The following is a 19,126-nucleotide window of genomic DNA, read 5'->3' on the forward strand; positions in this document are numbered from 1 at the left end:
CCAAACCCTCCACCCGCCCATGGGGACCAGGGCCCTGCTGGGGACCCAGCCCCGGGGGCTGTCCAGGGGTCACCTTCCTGCTGTGGAGTGGGGGGAAGGCTAAAAAGCAAATATTAAAGAAAAACGAAAGGATGTGGCTGTGGTAGAATAATTGGGGCAAAAAGGGTTTCCATGGAAACCGTAGTTTCCATGTTGCAGGAGGATGCTGTCACCCTGGCAACTGCTTCCCCCCCACCTTCCCCAAAATCCAGGCCCTGTTGGTGCCTGCAGCAGCATCCCTTGTGTCCTGGGGGGCTGCAGGGCAGGGGGTCACAATGTGGAGAGTTGGAGCAGATGGAGCAGAAGTGTGTCAGGAGAAGGTAGAGAAACCATGGCAGGTCCCCAGGTCCCCAGATTCTCCTGGGGGCCTGGGCCTGATTGCCCTACATGGAAGGGCTGAAGCTGCTCCCTGCTCCCCCCTCTGCCCCTGGGTTCCCCTCAGGGCTGCCAGGGGAGCAGACTCCATGGGTGCCCCCCTGGCATGGGGCAAGCAGTTTGGTACAGCTAAAGGGGAGAAAAAGTGGTGTGTCCTCAGCTGCTGTATCTCTGCAGTGCCCAAGCCAGGGTGGAAAGGAGGGATTTCAGGGTGGGAGTAGGAGGAAGACCTACCCCCCTCCTCCTTGGGCTTTTTGCTGCTGAGCCACCCCTCTGTTGTGTTTGACATAAAAAAGAACCAAAAAAAAAAAAAGGGCAATAAAAGTGAAGTGATGAGGTCCAAGAGCACAGGAGAGTGCTTTCCCTCTGAGCCCACCTTGCTGCCAGCACCCCTGGCAGCACACACTGGGCAGACAGCACCCTCTCCTCCATCCTTTGCACCCTTCTGCCTTCTGAGCTTTCTTCTAAGCTTTTGCCCCGTTTCTGAATGGTTTTGCAGCAGCAAAAAATCCCCAAAGCCCACGGCCCCCTGGAAAGGGAACTCCTACCACCGGCCAGGAGGGCATTGCCTTTGGCAGCTGAGATGGATTGAGTTCCCTTCCAGGCTGCTATGGAAGGGTTAAAAGGAAAAGAAAAGGCTCTAACCAGACAAAAATAGGGGAAAATCTCTGAGAGAAGAGAGAGGAGGAGCAGAGAGAGGGAGAGAAGAAAGGAGGTGGAAGTGGAGGAGGACAGCAAGTGGTGGAGTGAGGAAGAAGAGGAGGAGGAGGAGAAAGGTCTAATGGCTTTTCCATTAATTGCACCACCTTCATCCCCACCTTGTGTCCCCACATCCAGCCTTCTGCTCCTGCATGGCCCAGCAAGAGGTGACCCTGTGGTCCTGGTGACAGAGAAAGGACCCAGCTACCACCCATGGGCACGAGGACAGAGCCACTGTCCCCAAGGGCTGGTGGCCTCCGGACCCACCCTGGCCGTGCCATCAGGCAGGCAATGCACACGCACCAGCTCTACTTAGGGGATATGTTGTTCCCCCCAAAACATCTCTGCCTCTGCACCTCTCCTCCTCATCCCACCCCCACGCAAAAGGGGGGCTTCACTCACCACCCCCGGGGCCGTGCCGGAGGACAGGAGGCTGCGGCGGGGGCCGGAGCAGCCGGATGCTGGGGGGAGGGCTCTCCTTCTCCGGCTTTTTGCTGCCAGACCCCCGCAGCCCCCCAGAACCGAAGGGTTAGAAGAAGAGCCCGTCAGGCGGGAGCCCCCCACGCCGGGGATCCACAGAGACCCTCACTGCTGCCTGCGCTAAGGAACGTGTCCCCGTGGGTGCTGCAGTGTGACCTGCCCCCTCCTCTTGTCCGCCCCCACTCATTCAGCCCCACACGCGTGATTCGGCGTGCTTGGAGAGACCCGTCCCTTCCTCCCCGCGGGGCCCCCGATGAACCCAGACCCCCACACCCCTCCTCTGGGGCAGGGGACTGTGACAAAGCCCCGACGGGGCCCTTCCTCCCCTCCAGGTTTCTGCTGCCTGGCACAGGCTCTGCTCTCCAGGAAGGGTTTCTCCCCCCCTGCTCTACTCTCTTTTCAGGTGGTTTTTTTTTTTTCCTTTTCCTCGGCATTTTTCTCTCTCTGAGGGTGTGGGGGTGTCAGGCTTCTGGGTGCTGAACACGTTCTGCTTTCCCGATGATGTTTTCCCGAGAGGGAACCGCTGAGAGACTCCGCTCTGAGCAGCCTGGGGACAACTCAAGGGGTGCCTGGCACCTTCCCCCTCTGGGCTGGGGGCTCTCCCACCGGTCCCCGAGGAGGGTAACAGCCCCAACCCCCTCCCAGGGGCGTCAGGATCCTCTCTGCATGTCTCTCCCAGCCGCTGTCTCTGTTCCCGGCCATTCCGAGGTTCGTCCTGCAGAGCTTTGGAGACCCGAGCTGTCCTCCTGCTGCCGTGCTCGTATGTGGCCGCCTGATGGAGACCTTCATCCCGGTGGCTCCTCTCTGTCACCCGGCTTCCTCCCCACTCATACCTCCTGCTCTCCCCACACTTGCTGCAGCTCTGCCTGCAGATATTTCTGCAAATATTTCTCCATCCTAGCATGGGACTGGCCCAGGATGAGGTCTGATGCCAAACCCCCCACTAGACGGGAAGCTGCCCCACGGGGCTCGGGGAGGACCAGAGTGTCCCCGGGGGGCTGTGGCTTGTCACCCCCCCTCCCCTCACCTCCAGGGGACAGGGCTTGCACGGTGCCCCGGGGAGCTGGCGGCAGTGCCAGGCATGCAAAACCAGGGGGGCTGCGAATTACCTAGTGCTGAGATCCCAAAATTACCGGGACAGTTTCACATGCAAGCTGGGGTCTGGGGGCTGCTCAGTTGCTGTCCTCCGGGAAGCTGATTTTGGGGTTATTTTTAGGGAAGGTTTATAAATACCGTGGTGAGAAGAGCTGATTTACATTTAGGGTTGTGTTTGCAAACGTGCCCTGTCCCTGGGGGTCCCAGCACTCGATCCTGTAGCCATGAAAAAATGCTTCTCGCTGGGACAGGCTGTCCCCAAGGCCACCCTACCCCCGACACCAGGGTCTGTGGGCAGGGACCCTACTGGGGATCCCCAGTAGGTGCCATGTGGCTCCACGGAGCCATTGCATGTTAGCTCTGGGTGGGGAGGAACCTCTGCAAGACCACACATCCCCATCCCCATCTCCATCCCAACTACATCCAGCTCATCCTGACTTCCTCCATCTGGCAGGTCCAGCTGGATCAGCCCCAGAGAGCAGGGGCAGCCACTCCATCCCACCCTGCTCTCCCCCTCCCCCAGCTCAGAGCCCCGCTGGCCCCCGTTGCATCCCCCTGCTCCATCCTGTCTGCAGGACCCCATCTCACATCCAGCTCCTTACCCAGGGTCTGGAGAAGCCCTGGACTAGTGTGGCTCTTGGAAGGGAAGTTGGGAAGCAGAGCACTCAGCAAACATCTCTTCTGGGCTGGGCAGGGAGCTCCAGGCTTGGGCATCTCACCAGCCACATTAACCCCTTAGCACCCAGAGCTCACAGGAACTCCCAAGGAGCTTGAGTGGTGTTAAAACACAGGATCTGGGCACATTGCTGCACATTTTCCCTCAGAGGCCATTAATGAGCAGTGGTGGGGTGGGGAGCCAGCCCCTTCCCAGCCCAATATTCAGACACAGCCATGAAGGGCAAGTGCTGTCTTGAGCACCCAGAGATGCTCCTGCTTCTTTGTTGTCAAGTATTAAGACTTTCCTTCAACTGTTTCTTTTTGTAAAAAATTCATAATGCAACCTGTTTAATTGGGGGAAAAAAAAAAAAAGAGGAACACAGATTCAACACTAGGGCTATGGCGGTGCAAACCCAGCATCATCCCAGCTGCTCAGGAAACTGGAAATTAAGCAAGACCAGACGGACCTTTTCATGGGGATATTAGTAAAAGTGAAAGGAGAAAAATCAAACATGTTTTCATGGAAATTTCCATTTCTGAAGAAAAAAATAATAAAAGAACTAAACTTGGATGCGTTTATATAAATATGAAAATTAAAGCTGTTTCTTGAGCTTTGTCACACACACCCCCCCCATGACCAGCCCCACGCTCTTGCTCCACTGGCATCCCCCTCGTGCCTCATCCTGAGCCCCTCACACCCAGACCCACTGCCCAAGGGTGGGGGGTGTCCAGGGGACACAGCTGTCCCGGTGAGGTAGGTGGAAGCTGTGCAGCACCCTCCCAGGACTCCCCTTGGATCCACTTGTTACAGGAGCTGGGGATGGAGCTGGGGCATCTCAGGGCTGATGGCAGAGCTGAGATCCTCCCCAAAATCTCTCTGGTGCTGCTGTGAGGGCTGTGCCTGTAGGGATGAGGGGGGCTGATGGGATGGGATGGGATGGGATGGGACTGGCACACACACTGCCACACTCTGGCTTTGCAGACTCCTTCCCATCACTGCAACAAGAGGCCTCCTCTAGTCTGCCTTGCTGCCAGCTTTTTTCCTTTTCTTTTTTTTTTTTTTCTCTTTGTTTCTATAGAAAATCCCAATTCCCCCAAATAATCCACTAAGAGTAAGAAGGGAAAAAAAAAAAAAAAAGAAACACAAATGTGTCATTGCCTTCTCTTCCCATTCCCATCCCTCTCTCTCACACACAGGGCTTGAAAGCGCACTGAAAGGTATTCAGTGTGCATGCTGCCAATTGTCACATCTTTCAATGACAGATTTTAAATGAATGTTATTTTGCAAGGGAGAGAGAGAGAGGAAAGAAAAAGAAAAAAAAAAAAAAAAGAAGAAGAAAAAAAAAAAAAGCCCACACTGCTCATCCAAGAGCTGACAAGTCCTAACGGGCCTCATTTTCCAGAGACAAAAATAACTATTTTCAAAATTCACAGCAGGGCCTTCGCCTACACATGCTGCACCAAGAGAAACCTGTGGGGAGAAATGTAAAACACATTGTGTAAATGGAAATGCACCCTGCATCCAAAACGCTTTTAGAGCTATTTACCCTCTTTCATCCTCGCCAGCTCTCCTCTGAGCACACGTACACACTGCTCACAGCCTGCCCAAGGAGCAAAGGCCCCTGGGGCTTTGCTGGCTACCCCAGCCCCTGAGCTGCTGGACCTCAGAGCCAGCTCCCCGTGGCAGCTGGACCACGGGGAGATGTTTCCTCCCCACCCAGACAGGAGCTGCTGGGAGAGCCGTGCCCACCTGTGGTGATAGCAGGGAGGAGTTGTCCCCCCCATCCCCTCCACAGGTTTGACATCCTGCAGCTACAGAGCAGCACATCAGCCTCTGCAGAGATCTTCTTGAGATCTTCCTTCTGCCCTGGGTGCAGCAGCAGGGAGGTGGGGACTGGGACAGACTGAGCACTGGGAAGGGGCTGTGGGTGTGGCTGGATGGTGGGATGGATGCAGAGAGAGGAATATGGGTGCCTATGACCATGCACATGGTAGGTCTGGCCAGGTAGGATTATGGATGGAAGTGTCTGCTGGGTGGCTCACCCATGTGGAGTCCCTCAGAGCTTGGGACAAACTTGCTCCCAAATGTGGGGCTGTGGAGAATCACCTGCCCTCTGAATGCATCCCACCACATCTCCATGGGCTCCTCATCAGGGCTGCTCCCAGACCCCAGGGCCAGCAGTGGGGAGAAGCCCCCACATGAATCCCCTGTAGCAGCAAGGCTGAGTCCAGCCTTGGTGGTCTCAAGTCTGACATCCACAGTCAGGAATCTGTCCTTCCACAAACTGTAACAGGAAAATGTCATGGTCTCGGGTTTTGGGAGGCCCTCAAGTTCCCAGAGCAAGACCAAAGCCTGGCAGCAGGCAGAGCCAGGAGCAGGCAGGGACAGGGGAATGGTGAGGGACCAGCCAGGCCCTGGCACCACCACCCCAGAGTCCCGTGCTCCCTCCTGCCCTCACCATGGCCAACAGATAAAGCTTGCAAGCAGCTGCAGGATCCTTGAGGAAAGGTCTCTGTCTTCACCAGAGGCTGTGCATGGGCCAGCACAGCTCACAGGACTTCTACACCATGGCCAAGCTGTGTGGCTGAGCCTGCATCACCATTCCCCACCCACAGGGACCACCTCCCTTTTGCCAACAGTCCAGCCAGAGAGGAGACGTGTTTTGGGGTGAACCCTGGAGAAAAGGAAAGCAAGAGGGTGCTGGCCACCTCCCTGTCCATTCCTCTCCCATATCCCCATCCCACAGCACTGCTGTCCAGAGCCCCATCCTGGCCAGGCCAGGTCCATGCTGGGGGAGTCTCCCTCCCCTCAGATGCGGTTGGACATGAGCCTGGTGTTCAGCTTGCGGAAGAAAGAGCGCAGCTTGCAGATCTTACACTTCTTCTTCTTGTTCCTGCTCTTCGAGGGCTCTCCAATGCCTTCCCACTCCTCCACATCGTCCTCGCTGGCCCAAGGTCCCCAGGCACCACCGTTGAAGTCCGGGTGAGCCCGTGGGTTCTCTGCAGGGTACCGCACCGGGATGGCCGTCCGGTTGTAGTGCACCAACCTCGTCAGGAGGGTCCTGACCACATCTGGGCGCTGCTCTGACAAATCATAGCGCTCGTAGGGGTCAGCAGTGATGTTGAAGAGCCACACAGACTTCCTCAGGCCATCGGTGAGACGCTCCAGGTTCCACCAACTCCCCGGGAAGTTGGTCAGGGTTTGTGGGGGGATCCAGTCGCTGTACCCTGGGTCACCAGTGAGAAGCTTCCACTCCCCGACCCGGATGGAGGCCTGCACGGCCGTGTTCCAGATGCCAAAGCCATCCTCCAAGGAGCCATACTTGGCATGGTTGTACAGAGGGTCGATGTTATGCAGGATTTCGGTTCGTGGAGACTCCTTGCCCTCACTGATGGCAGGCCAGACGTTGTAGCCATCCAAGCCTGGCACATTGCTCAGGTTGCCTCTGGCCAAGTTGACCAGAGTTGGGTACCAGTCCGTGATGTGAACCAGTGCCCAGCTGGTCCGGCGCTTGCGTTTGATGAGGGGACTGTGGACAAAACCGATGCCACGGACTCCCCCTTCCCAGTATGTCCCTTTGCGGCCCCGCAGCGGCCAATTGCTTCCCCCAGAGAAGGTCTGCCCACCATTGTCAGTGGAGAACACAATCACACTGTTGTCATAATAACCATACTTCTTGAGGGCCCAGGTGATGTTCTTCACTGCCTCGTCCATGCAGGTCACCATGGCTGCGTACTTGCGGCGAGCGACGTTGCCCATGGAGCGGTAGCGGTAGATGTACTCCTTGGGTGACTGCAGAGGTGTGTGGACTGCTTGGAAGGCCACGTAGATGAAGATGGGCTCCTTGGGGCTGCGGGATGCCAGGATCTTGCTGACACGCTGGGCGTAGAGGACGGTGGAGTATTTCCCACTCTGGTCCCAAGCCACGTCCTCCCCTTCGTGCAGGTCATAGCCGCAGACACCCGGCCCGTCGCAGTTGTCATAGGTGTAGTAGTCCACGTTGCCTGTCAGGGAGCCCAGGAAGGTGTCAAAGCCCCGTCGGGTGGGCAGGCACTCCTTCTTGTAGAAGCCGAGGTGCCACTTGCCCACCATGTGCGTGGAGTAGCCAGCTTCCTGCAGCTTCTGGGGCAGGGTGACCTGGTCGAGGGGCAGGCAGTTGGGCTGCCGAGGGCGGATGATGGAGTGCTGCAGCCCCGTGTGGATCTGGTACCTGTGTGGAAAGAGCCAGGAAGGAATCAACAGTGATGGGGAATAGTGCTGCATGGGGACACGATAGCATTTTAGGTGCAGAGAATGTATGCAGAGCTCTGTGTCACCCAGCCCAATACCATGGGGCAAGCTCTATGCCAGAGAAAGGGAGCTCCTCATCCATCTGAAAGTACCGAAAGCAGATGCAAAAATAAAAAGAAAATGCTCATCAGAAATCCAAAAAATACACTGAGCTTCTCTCCCAGTATACCACCAGCAGCTGTCCCCACTGCTGGCAGCCCAGGGGAGGTGGCTGGGCAACACAACAAAGCAATCCCTGTGGGTTTGCAGTGCCCACCTGTGTGCCCATTCATCCCATTCATCATCCCTGGATGCCTGGAACACCTCGAGAACGATCAGGAGAGAAGAGAGGCCTTTGCTTGAGCCTCAGTGGTCTCTACCACCCCCAGACAGTAGATGACCACATCCATAGAGACCTCCCTGGGGCCACTCCTCAGCAGAAAAAGTTCTTATAGAGAAAGCCAGCTAGACGCCTGTCTCTGGAGGATCTCTATCACCTGCCAACACACTGGGGCATCTGTCTAGTGGTGAGCTGGGGTTAAGCTCCACAGAGCTGAGGAAGGGACAGGAGTGGGGTATGAGTAGGCACTGGCTTACCTGCCGGTTATCAGCTGGCTCCGGGACGGGGTGCAAATGGGCTGGATGTAGTAGTTCTCCAGCTTAACACCCTCAGCTGCCAGCCTGTCCAGCGTTGGAGTCTGGATATCTGAGCCGTGATACCCGACGTCATGGTAGCCCTGGTCATCAGTCAGAATGAAGATGATGTGGGGTGGCCTGGTGAAGGCTGGAGGCAGCGGTTTCTCCATGGGGTCTGTGGCCACGTCAGCCACCAAACTGGGCTTCATCCAGTCCCAGGACAAGTAGCCAAAGCTGAGCAGGCTGACCAGCGAGAAGCCAGTGAGGGCATAGACAGCCATCCCGGAGCACCCTGCACTGCCTGCAAAGGGAGCTACTGTCCCGACATCGTCTCAGAACCACGGAAACTGGAGGTCTCCCCGTCCTCCAGGAGAGCCCCCTGACCTAGAGGATGGTGCCCAAAGCCCCTGCAGCCCGTTCCGCGGGAGCAGCTCCCATGAAGGCACAACCCGCACAGGCACAAAGAGCTTGATCCGCCGGGGCTGGGTTGCTTTCTTTCAGTGAAAAGAAAATAACCCTCGTTCCGCTCCAATCACACACATCTGCGGGGCAGGACGGGCTCCTCGCAGCCCCGCAGCCGCTCTCCAGGCGTCCCGAGAGCTGGAAACACTTCCTGGCTTCTTGGTGTTTTCTCCCTGGTGTTAAAAGTGTTTCTCTCTGCTCTGTAAAAACCTCACTGTCGAAAGTAGATGGCTTCTCCTGAGCCCCAGCCCTCTGCTGCCCGGCCGTGCGGACGGGATACGACGATCCTTTGCCTTAAACTCCTGCGGAAGAGGGTGCTAAAGTCCAAGCCCAGAGGTGCCGAGCTTACTCTCCTCCTCACCCTCCGCGGAAGAGCTTTCCTTTCCTTTTCCCACCCTCCTCTCCAAGGCAGAGTCCCAGCAGCTGCCCGGGAGGTGGGCTAAGCCGCCAGGTTTATGGGGCGCCGCAGGCTCGGCCCCTCCCAGCTCAGAGGCTCCAGGAAAAAGCAGGGAAGCCCCGGAGCATGCAGGGTCCTCAGCGTGGCATTCCTCCAGCTGCTGATGCTTCCTCCCTGCTTGCCCTGAGACGTGGGGGGTGCTTGATCCACAACTCCTTGGTGGGACGCTCGGCTGAAGCCCCCCCAACATCCAGCAGCTGGGGCCCCAGGAGGGATTGCTGGAGCCAGCTGCCCACCCTGCCAGAGTCACCATCCAAATAAATACTGGGCAAAGGCAAGCTGCAAAGAGTTGTCAGGACACTCCTGGTGCTGAATAAACCACCCAAGGGCATGCAGAGCACTAAAAACTAGGGTGGAGGTTGCTGTACCTGTTTTCCAGGTGGGGAAACTGAGGCAGGGAGGGGCCATTCATATTGGCTGTGGCCACAACCAGCCAGAGGCCAGGTTTGGTGTGACCTGGAGATCTCTGACAATACGGGGGTAGTGATCTGAGCTGGGGGTGCTGGGACAGTGCCCCAGTTCTTCAGGGGAGTTTTTGGGAGTTCTGGGAGCTGCTGCTGTATCAGTGCTTTTGCAGCGCCAGCTCTCCCAGGCAGCAGGAAGCCATCCCCACTGGCACGCATCCCACCCCCTCGACTTTCCCCAGGGCAGGGATAGGGAGCCTGTTTCAGCAGAGACTTGGGAGGGGTTGCAGGAGCATGGGGAGGGGTGTGGGGGTACAGGAGCAGGAGGCAGGGATAGATAGATGGTTTTTGTGCTTTTCCCCACTGTTGGGACCCCCTGGTTGCTCAGAAGAGCTTGGCAGGGCTAGGTTGAGCCCTTTAGCAAAGTTTGCTTAATCCCCAGGGCTTCATCACTCATTTCTTCCACTCATTCCTCTTGTCCCTTCCCCTCGCTCCTTCCCACTCCTCCCCTTCCTCCTGCACGTTTCTCTCTTCTCCCCTGATGTCCTTAGTTTTGAATAATTCCTTCCTCTTGGAAAAATTTGGACCTCACTGAAGAGGAATAGAGATGGGGAGTGGTTCAGGAACCCAAACTCCTGGGTCCTGTGTCCTCTTCCACTGCTTCTGATGGATTCCTGCAGCCTGAGGAGACCTCTCTGTGCCCCCGTTGAGCTACCTGGGGCATCCCAAGCTGTGGTGCCATACACGTGGCTCCATGCTCCAAGCTCCTTGGACCACAGACAGGCTATGGTCAGGAATTATATCCACAGCTCTCTCCAAAAAAATAATAACAGTTGGTTTGCATGAATATTACAGGTTAGAGAGGAAATTGGAGAGGTCAAGGTTGAGATGGGGCAGAGAAAGTGTGTTTAAGGCAGCACAGACTGCTGATTTACTGTCTTGTTTGGGGCTGGAGGGTGAAAGAGGGTGCAACAGGAGCCCACATCTGAGGAGCAGGAACAGAGCCCAGTAATTCTTAGGTGCCTGGATTTGCTGCTGCATTCATGCGGTGGGTTGTATCCTGCTCCTTAACACAAGGAACCACAGGCCAGGAGAGAGTCACCCTGAATTTGAGCTGCTGTCAATGGCTGGAGCTCAGAGGGATAAAAGGAGGGGAAGGAGCCAAAAGCAAGGATGTAGGCACACATTGGCACAAGGAAGGGGCCTTCTCTGCCCAGCCAGGGCAGCCGGATCAGGAAAATCAGCGGTGGGTCTCAGCTGGCTGCAGGTCTGGGGAGGAAACAGTGGGATTAACTCCGCTCAGGGAGGTTTTCCAAGAGTTGAAGGGTGAATAAATAGGGAATTTGTTGGCAGTGACCCTAATCTGACAGTTCGGGGACAGCCAACTGGGTCCCAGAAGCACATGGACACCTCCTGGGGACGACAGCCTTGGTCCTCCTCCAGGAAACAATAAAAAGGTGAAAAGCAGTGAGGATTATGGGGAAACTGCTCTAGATCCCAGGAGAAATAGGGTGCAATAGGACCCTCAAACCAGCCTTGCTGAGATCATGTGAGAGGGAGTGGCTGGGAGAGGAAGAAATGTCAATTTTAGAGTTTCAGGGTCAGGACGATTTAAGCCGTCTGCAAGGTTGTTCTGGGGGTGATTAATGCATCACAAGGTCTAGGGATGGAAAAAGGACTCAGGGCCCTCAACCACTACCCCCACATCCCCAGGATGCTCTTAATTCAAGGCAGTCACTCGTCCAGCCTCACTCAAAGATATCTCAGGAGCCAGAAGCCTCCTTGGAGAGCTCCATCGTGTTGCACAACAGGGAGGTTTCCCCTGGCAGCTGGCCTGGCTGTGGATGCTCAGCCAGACACTGGACCCTGTCTGCTTCAGTCCTGCATCCACCCAGCTGAGGACAGCCCCGCTCCTCCCTGTCACATCAGCTGCTGTGACAAAAGATGCTAAATCTCCCTCTCAGCAGCCTCCTCTGTGACCAAACCCGAGGTTATGGGGAGCCACAGATGCTGGATGCAGGGCCGGCTGTGGCTCCATGAGCAGAGCATCACCCTCCCGCACCCCAACTTCAGTTGCCTCTTGGACCCATTCCAGCTGGGAAAAAGCCCCCATGCTGAGTGGTCATACAGCAGCCAGAGTCAAACCATCAGCCTGAGCCTGATACACCTCTTTTTGCTGCTTTTTTAGCCCAGCCACATGATCTGCAAGGCAGCAAACCAGGGCCAGGTCCCTCCGTGTCCCTGCAGCTGGCACAGCTCCTTGCATTTGCACAGCTGGTTCTCTAACCAAATATTTGAATATTGCCTCTTTTTTTTTTTCTTTTTTTTCTTTTTTTTTTTTTTTTCTTATTTATTAATTTTATGTGGCCTGGGGCAAGAATGAAAATAATCACAGCCCTTCCTGCTTTTTTCTCCCCACCGCCCCCCAGCTCCGGCCGCACTTGCGTTTTGGCTCCGAAAGCTCTCGCTGCAAGCAGGGTTATGCAAACAGCCTCCACATATTTCTCAGCTCTGCCACGAGGGCCACACAGCAAAGTTTAAAACTAAGCCTCAAATTTTTTTATTTTTTTTTTTTCCCCCTCCTTTTGCTTTATTTTTTAACCCTTCCCAGGGCCGGAGCCCCTTCGGCCCTCAATACTGCCTTTCTCTCACCATCAATGGGGCATTATGGCCAGGGAATTATTGAAAGCAGAACTCCCAGGCTTTACAATGGGAGCTCTGTGCAAGGCAAATATTGCACAATCTGTTTGCACGCTGCTGGCTTGATACCCTTCCCCCCCCCAAAGCAGCCCTGCTCACGCCTCAGCCTCCGGCCTGCCGAAAGGGGACTTTAAAAATAAGAAATATGAAGGGTTTTTAATAAGCCCCCTCTCTCCTTCTTCAGAGCAAGACATTTGACCTAAGAGTGCATTGGGGAGCTTAGCTCGGCCTCAAAAATACACGACACATCGCTCGCACCTCTTAGATGTTTAAGGGTTTCCGCTCTCCCTGGCCAACGTGTGATGCATTTACTTTTTTATTGGTGTGATGAAAGAGCCCAGACAAGTCTGGAAAAGAAGGGAGCAATCCCAGGAATGGAGAGACCTTGTTGTTTTGCCTGGAGGAGGGAGAAAAGCCTGAGAGGAGGGGGTGGCCATGGGGAAGGAAGGAGGCTGGAGGCATCGCCAGTCCCAAGCCCTGCAGAGGATGGGGCTGGAGGTGAAAGCCAATGATTTTGGGAGCTTCTGAGAGGTCCTGGCCACTGGATGGGTCTGGGGATGGGCCCATCATCCTATCCCTTTGGCCTGGGGATGGGTCATCATCCTATCCCAGTCTTCTCTCTACCATGAGTGTATTTGGCTCCCATGGTGTCTTGCCCTCTGGGGATCATCCCTGGGACAGTCTTTCCTCCCTGGTGCACAGTGGGCAGGCAACACTTCTGCCAGGCCCCAAAAATCACATTTTCACACTCCAGAACCTCATTTTCACACCTTAAAGCCCAAACCTCCCTGCCTCAGACCCTGTGGGTAGAAGCCAATTTTCTAGCAGCAACCGCTGCGGTGAGACCTCAACCAAATTACAGGGATGAGGCTTGGTCTGGGGGAAACCTGGAGGTTTTTGAACACACCATAATTCAGCCTCTGGAAGCTGGAAACAGAGCAGAAGGAAACGGCAAATTTGCATCAGTTCTTGCTTATGCAGCCTTCATCATCATCAGAGGAATGAAGGGGACTTCAGCAGCAGCCACATGGGATGGCAAAGCTACAGGGGGTAGCACTTCATGGGGCCAGAGAGGAGAACACCATCTGCCCTCTAGCAAGGGTTCTGCAGCACTGGTGGACATTGTTCTTGGAACCAGTCTTCTTTTTCAATACCTGACCATATTTAGTGCCATTTGCAAGGTTAAAAGTCATCATCATCATCATCATCATCAAAACACACTTAGAAGCCATGGCATTAGAGCCTTTTCTAGTGTAAGCCAAAGCCACCAACAACACATGTTGGGCTTGGCCAGAGTTTGTTCCTGATCAGAACACTGCTGCACCCTTTCCTCCTCTCCTGGTCACCCAGTACTAGCAAAATAAGAGATAAAAGCCCTAAGTGTGAGTCAGGTTATCTCTTAGGCTAAAGATTTTTTCTTGCATTTTTGGTTGCTGATAATACATCTCGATGATTCTGCAAATTCTCCTGTGAAATGGCTTCTATGTCTTCCTGCTCACATTTGTTTTCTTCCTTCTCCTTCATTCAGAAGACATCGGTTCATCTGTTCCTCTTCCTTGATACAATATTCCTCCTCTCTCCTCTCCCCACCTCCTGGGAAACTGCAGCTCACTGCCTTCTCCTCTCTAACGACTGTGTGCTTGCTTTGAAGAGCTGGAGAGAAGCCTGTGGGTTTGGCACTGCTCCTTTCTTCCCATGCCTTATGGCAAGCTTTCCACACTGCCTGGGTGCTCTCCTCCTTGTCCTGCCTCCTTTTCCAAGCCCAAAATCCAGCCCCACCCTGGAAGCGAGATGTTTCCCACTGCAGCTTCCCGGCAGAGCCCTGGAGAGCTCCAGCTTGATGTGGATGGACCAGGGATGTGTTGGGACATGGATCCCCACAGGACTCAGGGAAGATGTCAAGGGAGGCAACCCACATCTGGCTTTGCAATCAGGAGTGGCTGGAGGTGAGGAACCTGCTTGTGTGTGGCACCATTTGATGGAAAGCTGGGGGGCATGGGTGGAGGGTGAGTTTGTGCCTGGTCCCATCTGGGTCTCAAGACCCAAGCTCCTGGGGTGGACACTGCTCTGCTCCCAACCCACACAGACCTTCCAGAGGACAGACCCTTGCTAAAGAAAATATGAAAAGAGCCAGCAGCTCCTTGGCCTCTAAGGGCTCTCTTTGAAGCAGAGGAGAAGGTCCCAAGGCAGAGGAAGGAAGGATTTAAGCATTTAGTTTCTGGCAAGGCTGCCTCCTGACCCTGACATTGGCTTCTCCATCTTATTGATTTTGGACTCCCCCACCTTCATTCCTGCCACGATTTATCACGGGATATACAGAAACTCCTCAATCCTCAAAGTATGTAAGATGCTGGCATCACCTCCAGCCTCACCCAGGCTTGGGAAGAAAGAGCAATTCTTCCCAGCACCCACCTGGCAAACATCCCTTCATCCCACAGCCACACCAGGCTGCACCTCACCACCTTCAGCAGAGTGAGGGTAGGCAAGGGCTGTTCCCCCTCTCCATGAGATGATCACCCCAGAAGGCTGCTCTCCTCCTGGGAATAGTGGTGAGAGCCCCAGCCCCTCTGCATCCTTCAAACACCCCACCAGGGTCCCAGTTCCCTTCCCAAGTCATAACACATCGTGGGCAGCCTCCTGGCTCCTCCCTGCCCAAAGCTTCCATCTCCCCTTTCAGGTGCAGCCTCTTCAAAGGCAGTGGGTGGGTTTGGGCTGGCAGGAGATGTGATGGTCGGTGGGCAGGATGCCTGCCCAGAGCTCTGCCCACTGCCTGGAGCCAAGGAGTGGAGAAGGAGAAAGACAGAGCCCGGCACTCCCCAGCTTGGCTCGGGTGCCTGTGCTGGACAAGGAGCCCTTTCTCACCAGGGGAGCTGGCAGCAGGGCCTGAGCCCCCGGGTTCTTTATACCCCTGGTTCAACACCAAGAAATCCCACCTGCCTGGCCAGCACCTGTAACCCACCAGGGCAAACTGTTTACCAGGAGGTGTTTTCTTCACACCCCAGGGGGTTGCTTCTCCCTCAACACCAAGGATTGTTTTCCATCCCGGCAGGAGAGGAAGGAGGAAAGCTCAGAAGGAGCATTTCAAAGGGTTTTGCATCGAGATTGGCTGCAGCAGGAGGAGGGCAGGGACCACAGCCTGGGCAGACCCCAGCTCTCTCCTGCCCTCCCCATCCCCGCAGGCATCCCTGGGCAGGGATGCTGGCAGCACCTCCTCCCACCATCCCAAAAAGTCTCTGTTCTCTCGAGCATTGTCTGGGGAGTGGTTCAGCCCAGGCAAACAGCCCAATTAAGCACTGCTTAATACAAAAGGTATCAATAATCCAGCAGTGGAGATGAGAGCTCTTTCTCACCGAAGATGCCGAGAGCACAAATTGCCTCTTGTAAGAGAAAGGCTTTATTTCCATAGAACATGACAGATTAAAGCACAAGTGGGTGGGTCCACTCTATTATTCATCAGCCTTCACTGCTGGCAGGAGAGGGTGTGCTGCCTCCTTTGAAGTTTCTTCGAAGGCTCACAGGTATTTTATCAGGGTGGAAAGCAAGATATGAAGGGATGGAGCTTCGAATGCTCTGCACTGGGTTTGTAGTGCACCCACCTTGTTGCTGCTTTTGCTTCCTAAAATGAGTCAAATCAGAAGGTCCTTGTTTAAACTCAGAGACCTGTCTGGCTTCCAGACCTAAACCAGAGGTGAAGATGTCCAGGATGACTGTGCTGTTGCATCAGTCATGCCCAAAGCCTATCAGAGCTTCTTTTTCTGTGCTGTGAGCTCTGTCAGCAGAGAAATCTAAGATTAAACTTCGGAGCTTTGATTCCTCCCACCCAAATGGGAAACAGTACAAAATAATAATAATAAAGCCCAGTTTCTGTCGGCTGAATTTACTGGGGTGCACACTAGAATATTTAATTTGAACAGAAAACTCCAGGAGTAATTCTTCAGCAGGGCAAGCTGTATTTACTCCAGGGGAGGCAGCTGCCCATCAGGCACCACCACATCGAGCAAAGAAAGATGGTTACACAAACAGAAACTACCAAACCCAGTGCTGGGTGATATTGCAAGGAAACGCTGACAGGAAAAAAAACACAAGGGGAAGGGGCTGGAAGGGTTTGGAAGCAAAGTACCAAGCAGGGAGCTGGAGCTGAAACATGGAATGTGAACCAGGAGCCCTGTTGCACACAAGGATGGTCGATAAATGTTCTCTGCAGAAGCTGGATGTGGAGCACCTGTTCCCCTATTTCAAGCTCACCCGTTGCCATCGAGGGTTTTCTGCTCTCAGTCACAGGCATAACTTCCAGAGTGGTTGTTGGGAGGCTTAAAGTACCTATATCAATACTGCAGAGGGTGATTCATGATTATCTGCAGTAATCCAGAAGCCATACAAAATAGCTAATAATAGGCCTTCAAAACCGACATTTTAGTCAAGATAGAAAATGACTGGAACAAAATCCAATCCCGCTTTGTTCAACTATAAATGGAAAGGTATAATCCATATTCAGCCTCCCTAAACAACCAGCTAAATTAAAGCAGGGTATGTAGATCAGCCCCAGGATCCAAGTCAAAGTGGTGTTGGGATCCTGCCCGGGGAGAAGTTGATTCTCAAACAGGCTGAAAGTGGCTCCTGGTGCACGAGGTGCCACAGGACTGGCTTGAAACCAGAATGAGGGGTGGGAGGGTGGGGGGGGATTTGGGCAGGGAGCAGCATGAGCATGGATTATGTAGCTGCTTGGCAGCATGTGACAGGCTGTGGACTGGCAACTGCAGAGCTGCCAGAGCCGAGCTTCCAGCTGTGGGGATGCGGATGCTGGGCCCGGCAGGGTTCACTACCCTGCTGAGCACCATTTATTTAAGGCTGGCATGCAATCTGATGCACAGTTGCTAGGTGACGGGAGCCCAGGGATGCAGGGATAACGTGGGAACGGCTGCGCAGGTCAGCCCTGGTCCAGCTCTGCAGCATCAGTCTCTGCTGTGCATCAGGATGTGGCTCCACATCCAGGGAGCAGCACGAGGAATGGGGCAAGCACAGAGCTTTTCCTGGGATTCAGCTCACAACTGGGTCCATGTGGTCCTGCCCTGCAGCCTGGGATCTCTGCAGGCAGGGAGGGCACAGAGCATTCCCCAGCCCCTGGTCCCGAAACTTCTCCCCCCTTGCAGTTCCCACACTCCTCCTGTCTCCAAATGCCTGCTTACCCTGTTGGGAAATCACTTCTCACCCCGCCTGACTTGAACTGTTTCATCTGCCTACGGATCGGATAAGCTGATAAAATGTGCTGAACACACCAAACGGAGCCCATTCCCTCCATCCGCTCCCCACTGCCTCGTCCAAGCCAGTGCTGCTGCATCCAAGGCCTCAGGAATCTCTTTTGCCATTAACACTGCAGCAGAGCACAGCATTTGCACCACCAAAGTCAACAGAAAATCTGCAGGGATTTTTGTGGTATTGAGGGCAGCTCAATGACTGATGCCTGAGGCAGATTTACTGTCACCGTTTTTGTGGGGGACTGTAAAATTCAGTGAGTTGCAAACCAGTCATTAACATTGGCTTTAGGCTTCCCTGGCTCTGGCTTGGGAAGTGGCAGCAAACACTGCAGGTAAGTGTGGGATCAGCTGTTCCCCACCAAACCCCTCAGCCCCCTGGGTTTGGGTATAACCAGCCCCTCTTCCATCTTCCCTGCCCTTCCTGAGAGGTGATTTTTTTCTCCCTCATCCTTCAGGGATGCCATCACAGAGAGTCCCATCTGGGTGAGGAAAGGTGGAGTTTAACCCCCATGACAGCTCCTGGGAACCCAAGAAAGAAGAAGCCTTCCTTACTTTTTTCTCTATCAAACCATGAGGCATTTCATATTGATCTCTTAAATGAATCCAGACTGTTTAATCCAAGTGATTACTCATCAGCAGCATCTAATTACTTCTAATATTTAAAGAGAAAATAGAAGAGACTCCTCGGAGTATAAACTCAGTCAATAAGCCACAGTTGCAAGGGCAGAACCTGTGCTAACAGGACATGCACCTTTCTTCACATCATGCTGCACATCAGCACCCCAGCACCCCATGTCCCTGGCCCACAGCACCCAGACGTGCAATCACCCCTTTCTCCCTTCATCCTTCGAGCAACAGCAGAATAAGAAACAGATGGGAACAAGGGAATTTGCAAATATACATCCCAAGATACCATATCCATACACACGCCAGCACACACACACCCTTCCCCAACAGGATGAGGGGGGAAATGAAGCCACAATCCATGGGAAAACAGCGCTGGGCAGTGGGGCCAGGCAGCCCATCCTTTTTCCTTCCTTCCCAGGGAGGCTGGGCCAGCTGCCCACCCCACAGCCATCCTCACTGCAGATAAGATCGGGGTTGGCAGAGCCACCCTCCTGTCTGGTGCTCTGCAGGCTCTTCCCATCCCAGCAACAGATGAAATTACAAGGGAGCTGGCTGGAAATCCTGGCTGGACATCCTGGCTGGACATCCTGGCCAGAGATGCCTTCCAGTCCACACCCACTGCCCCGGGCTCCTGGGATGGGGGGAGGAGGAGCCTCCAGCTCAGAAACCTCTCAGAGCACTTCAGTTTTCTGTCTTGGATAGTGCCTTGGGTGGCTGTTCAGAGGCAAACACAGGTTGCCACTCCAGAAGCAGCCCTAGGCAGCAGGAGTATGGATGGAGCAGGAGCATCCTCCCGGCATCCCAAGTGGTGTAGATGTTCCTGGAGCATCCTTGGCTGTGCCACCAAACTGCTTTCATCCCAGCCTTGCCTGAGTTTGGACCTTCTCCACCAACCCATGTGCCCAAGCCCCTGAATCTCTGGAGCACCAGGGAGGTGCAGGGCCAGCTGGCTGCACAGCTCCCCAGGGAG

The 19,126-nt window shown here is 54.6% G+C and overlaps 1 protein-coding gene across 1 annotated transcript; it reads right to left on the minus strand.

The window, feature by feature from the left end:
• Positions 1-4,655: 4,655 nt before the first annotated feature.
• ARSI (arylsulfatase family member I) lies at positions 4,656-9,201 on the minus strand. Its single transcript, XM_071758874.1, has 2 exons — positions 8,213-9,201; positions 4,656-7,556 (listed from the first exon to the last, which is right to left on the minus strand). The coding sequence occupies exons 1-2, from the start codon at positions 8,530-8,532 to the stop codon at positions 6,155-6,157; spliced, it is 1,722 nt and encodes a 573-aa protein (XP_071614975.1). The 5' UTR covers positions 8,533-9,201; the 3' UTR covers positions 4,656-6,154.
• Between the last annotated feature and the right edge of the window lie 9,925 nt (positions 9,202-19,126).

The sequence above is a fragment of the Heliangelus exortis genome, chromosome 15 (genome assembly GCF_036169615.1).
Source record: "Heliangelus exortis chromosome 15, bHelExo1.hap1, whole genome shotgun sequence".
NCBI classification, from domain to species: Eukaryota; Metazoa; Chordata; class Aves; order Apodiformes; family Trochilidae; genus Heliangelus; species Heliangelus exortis.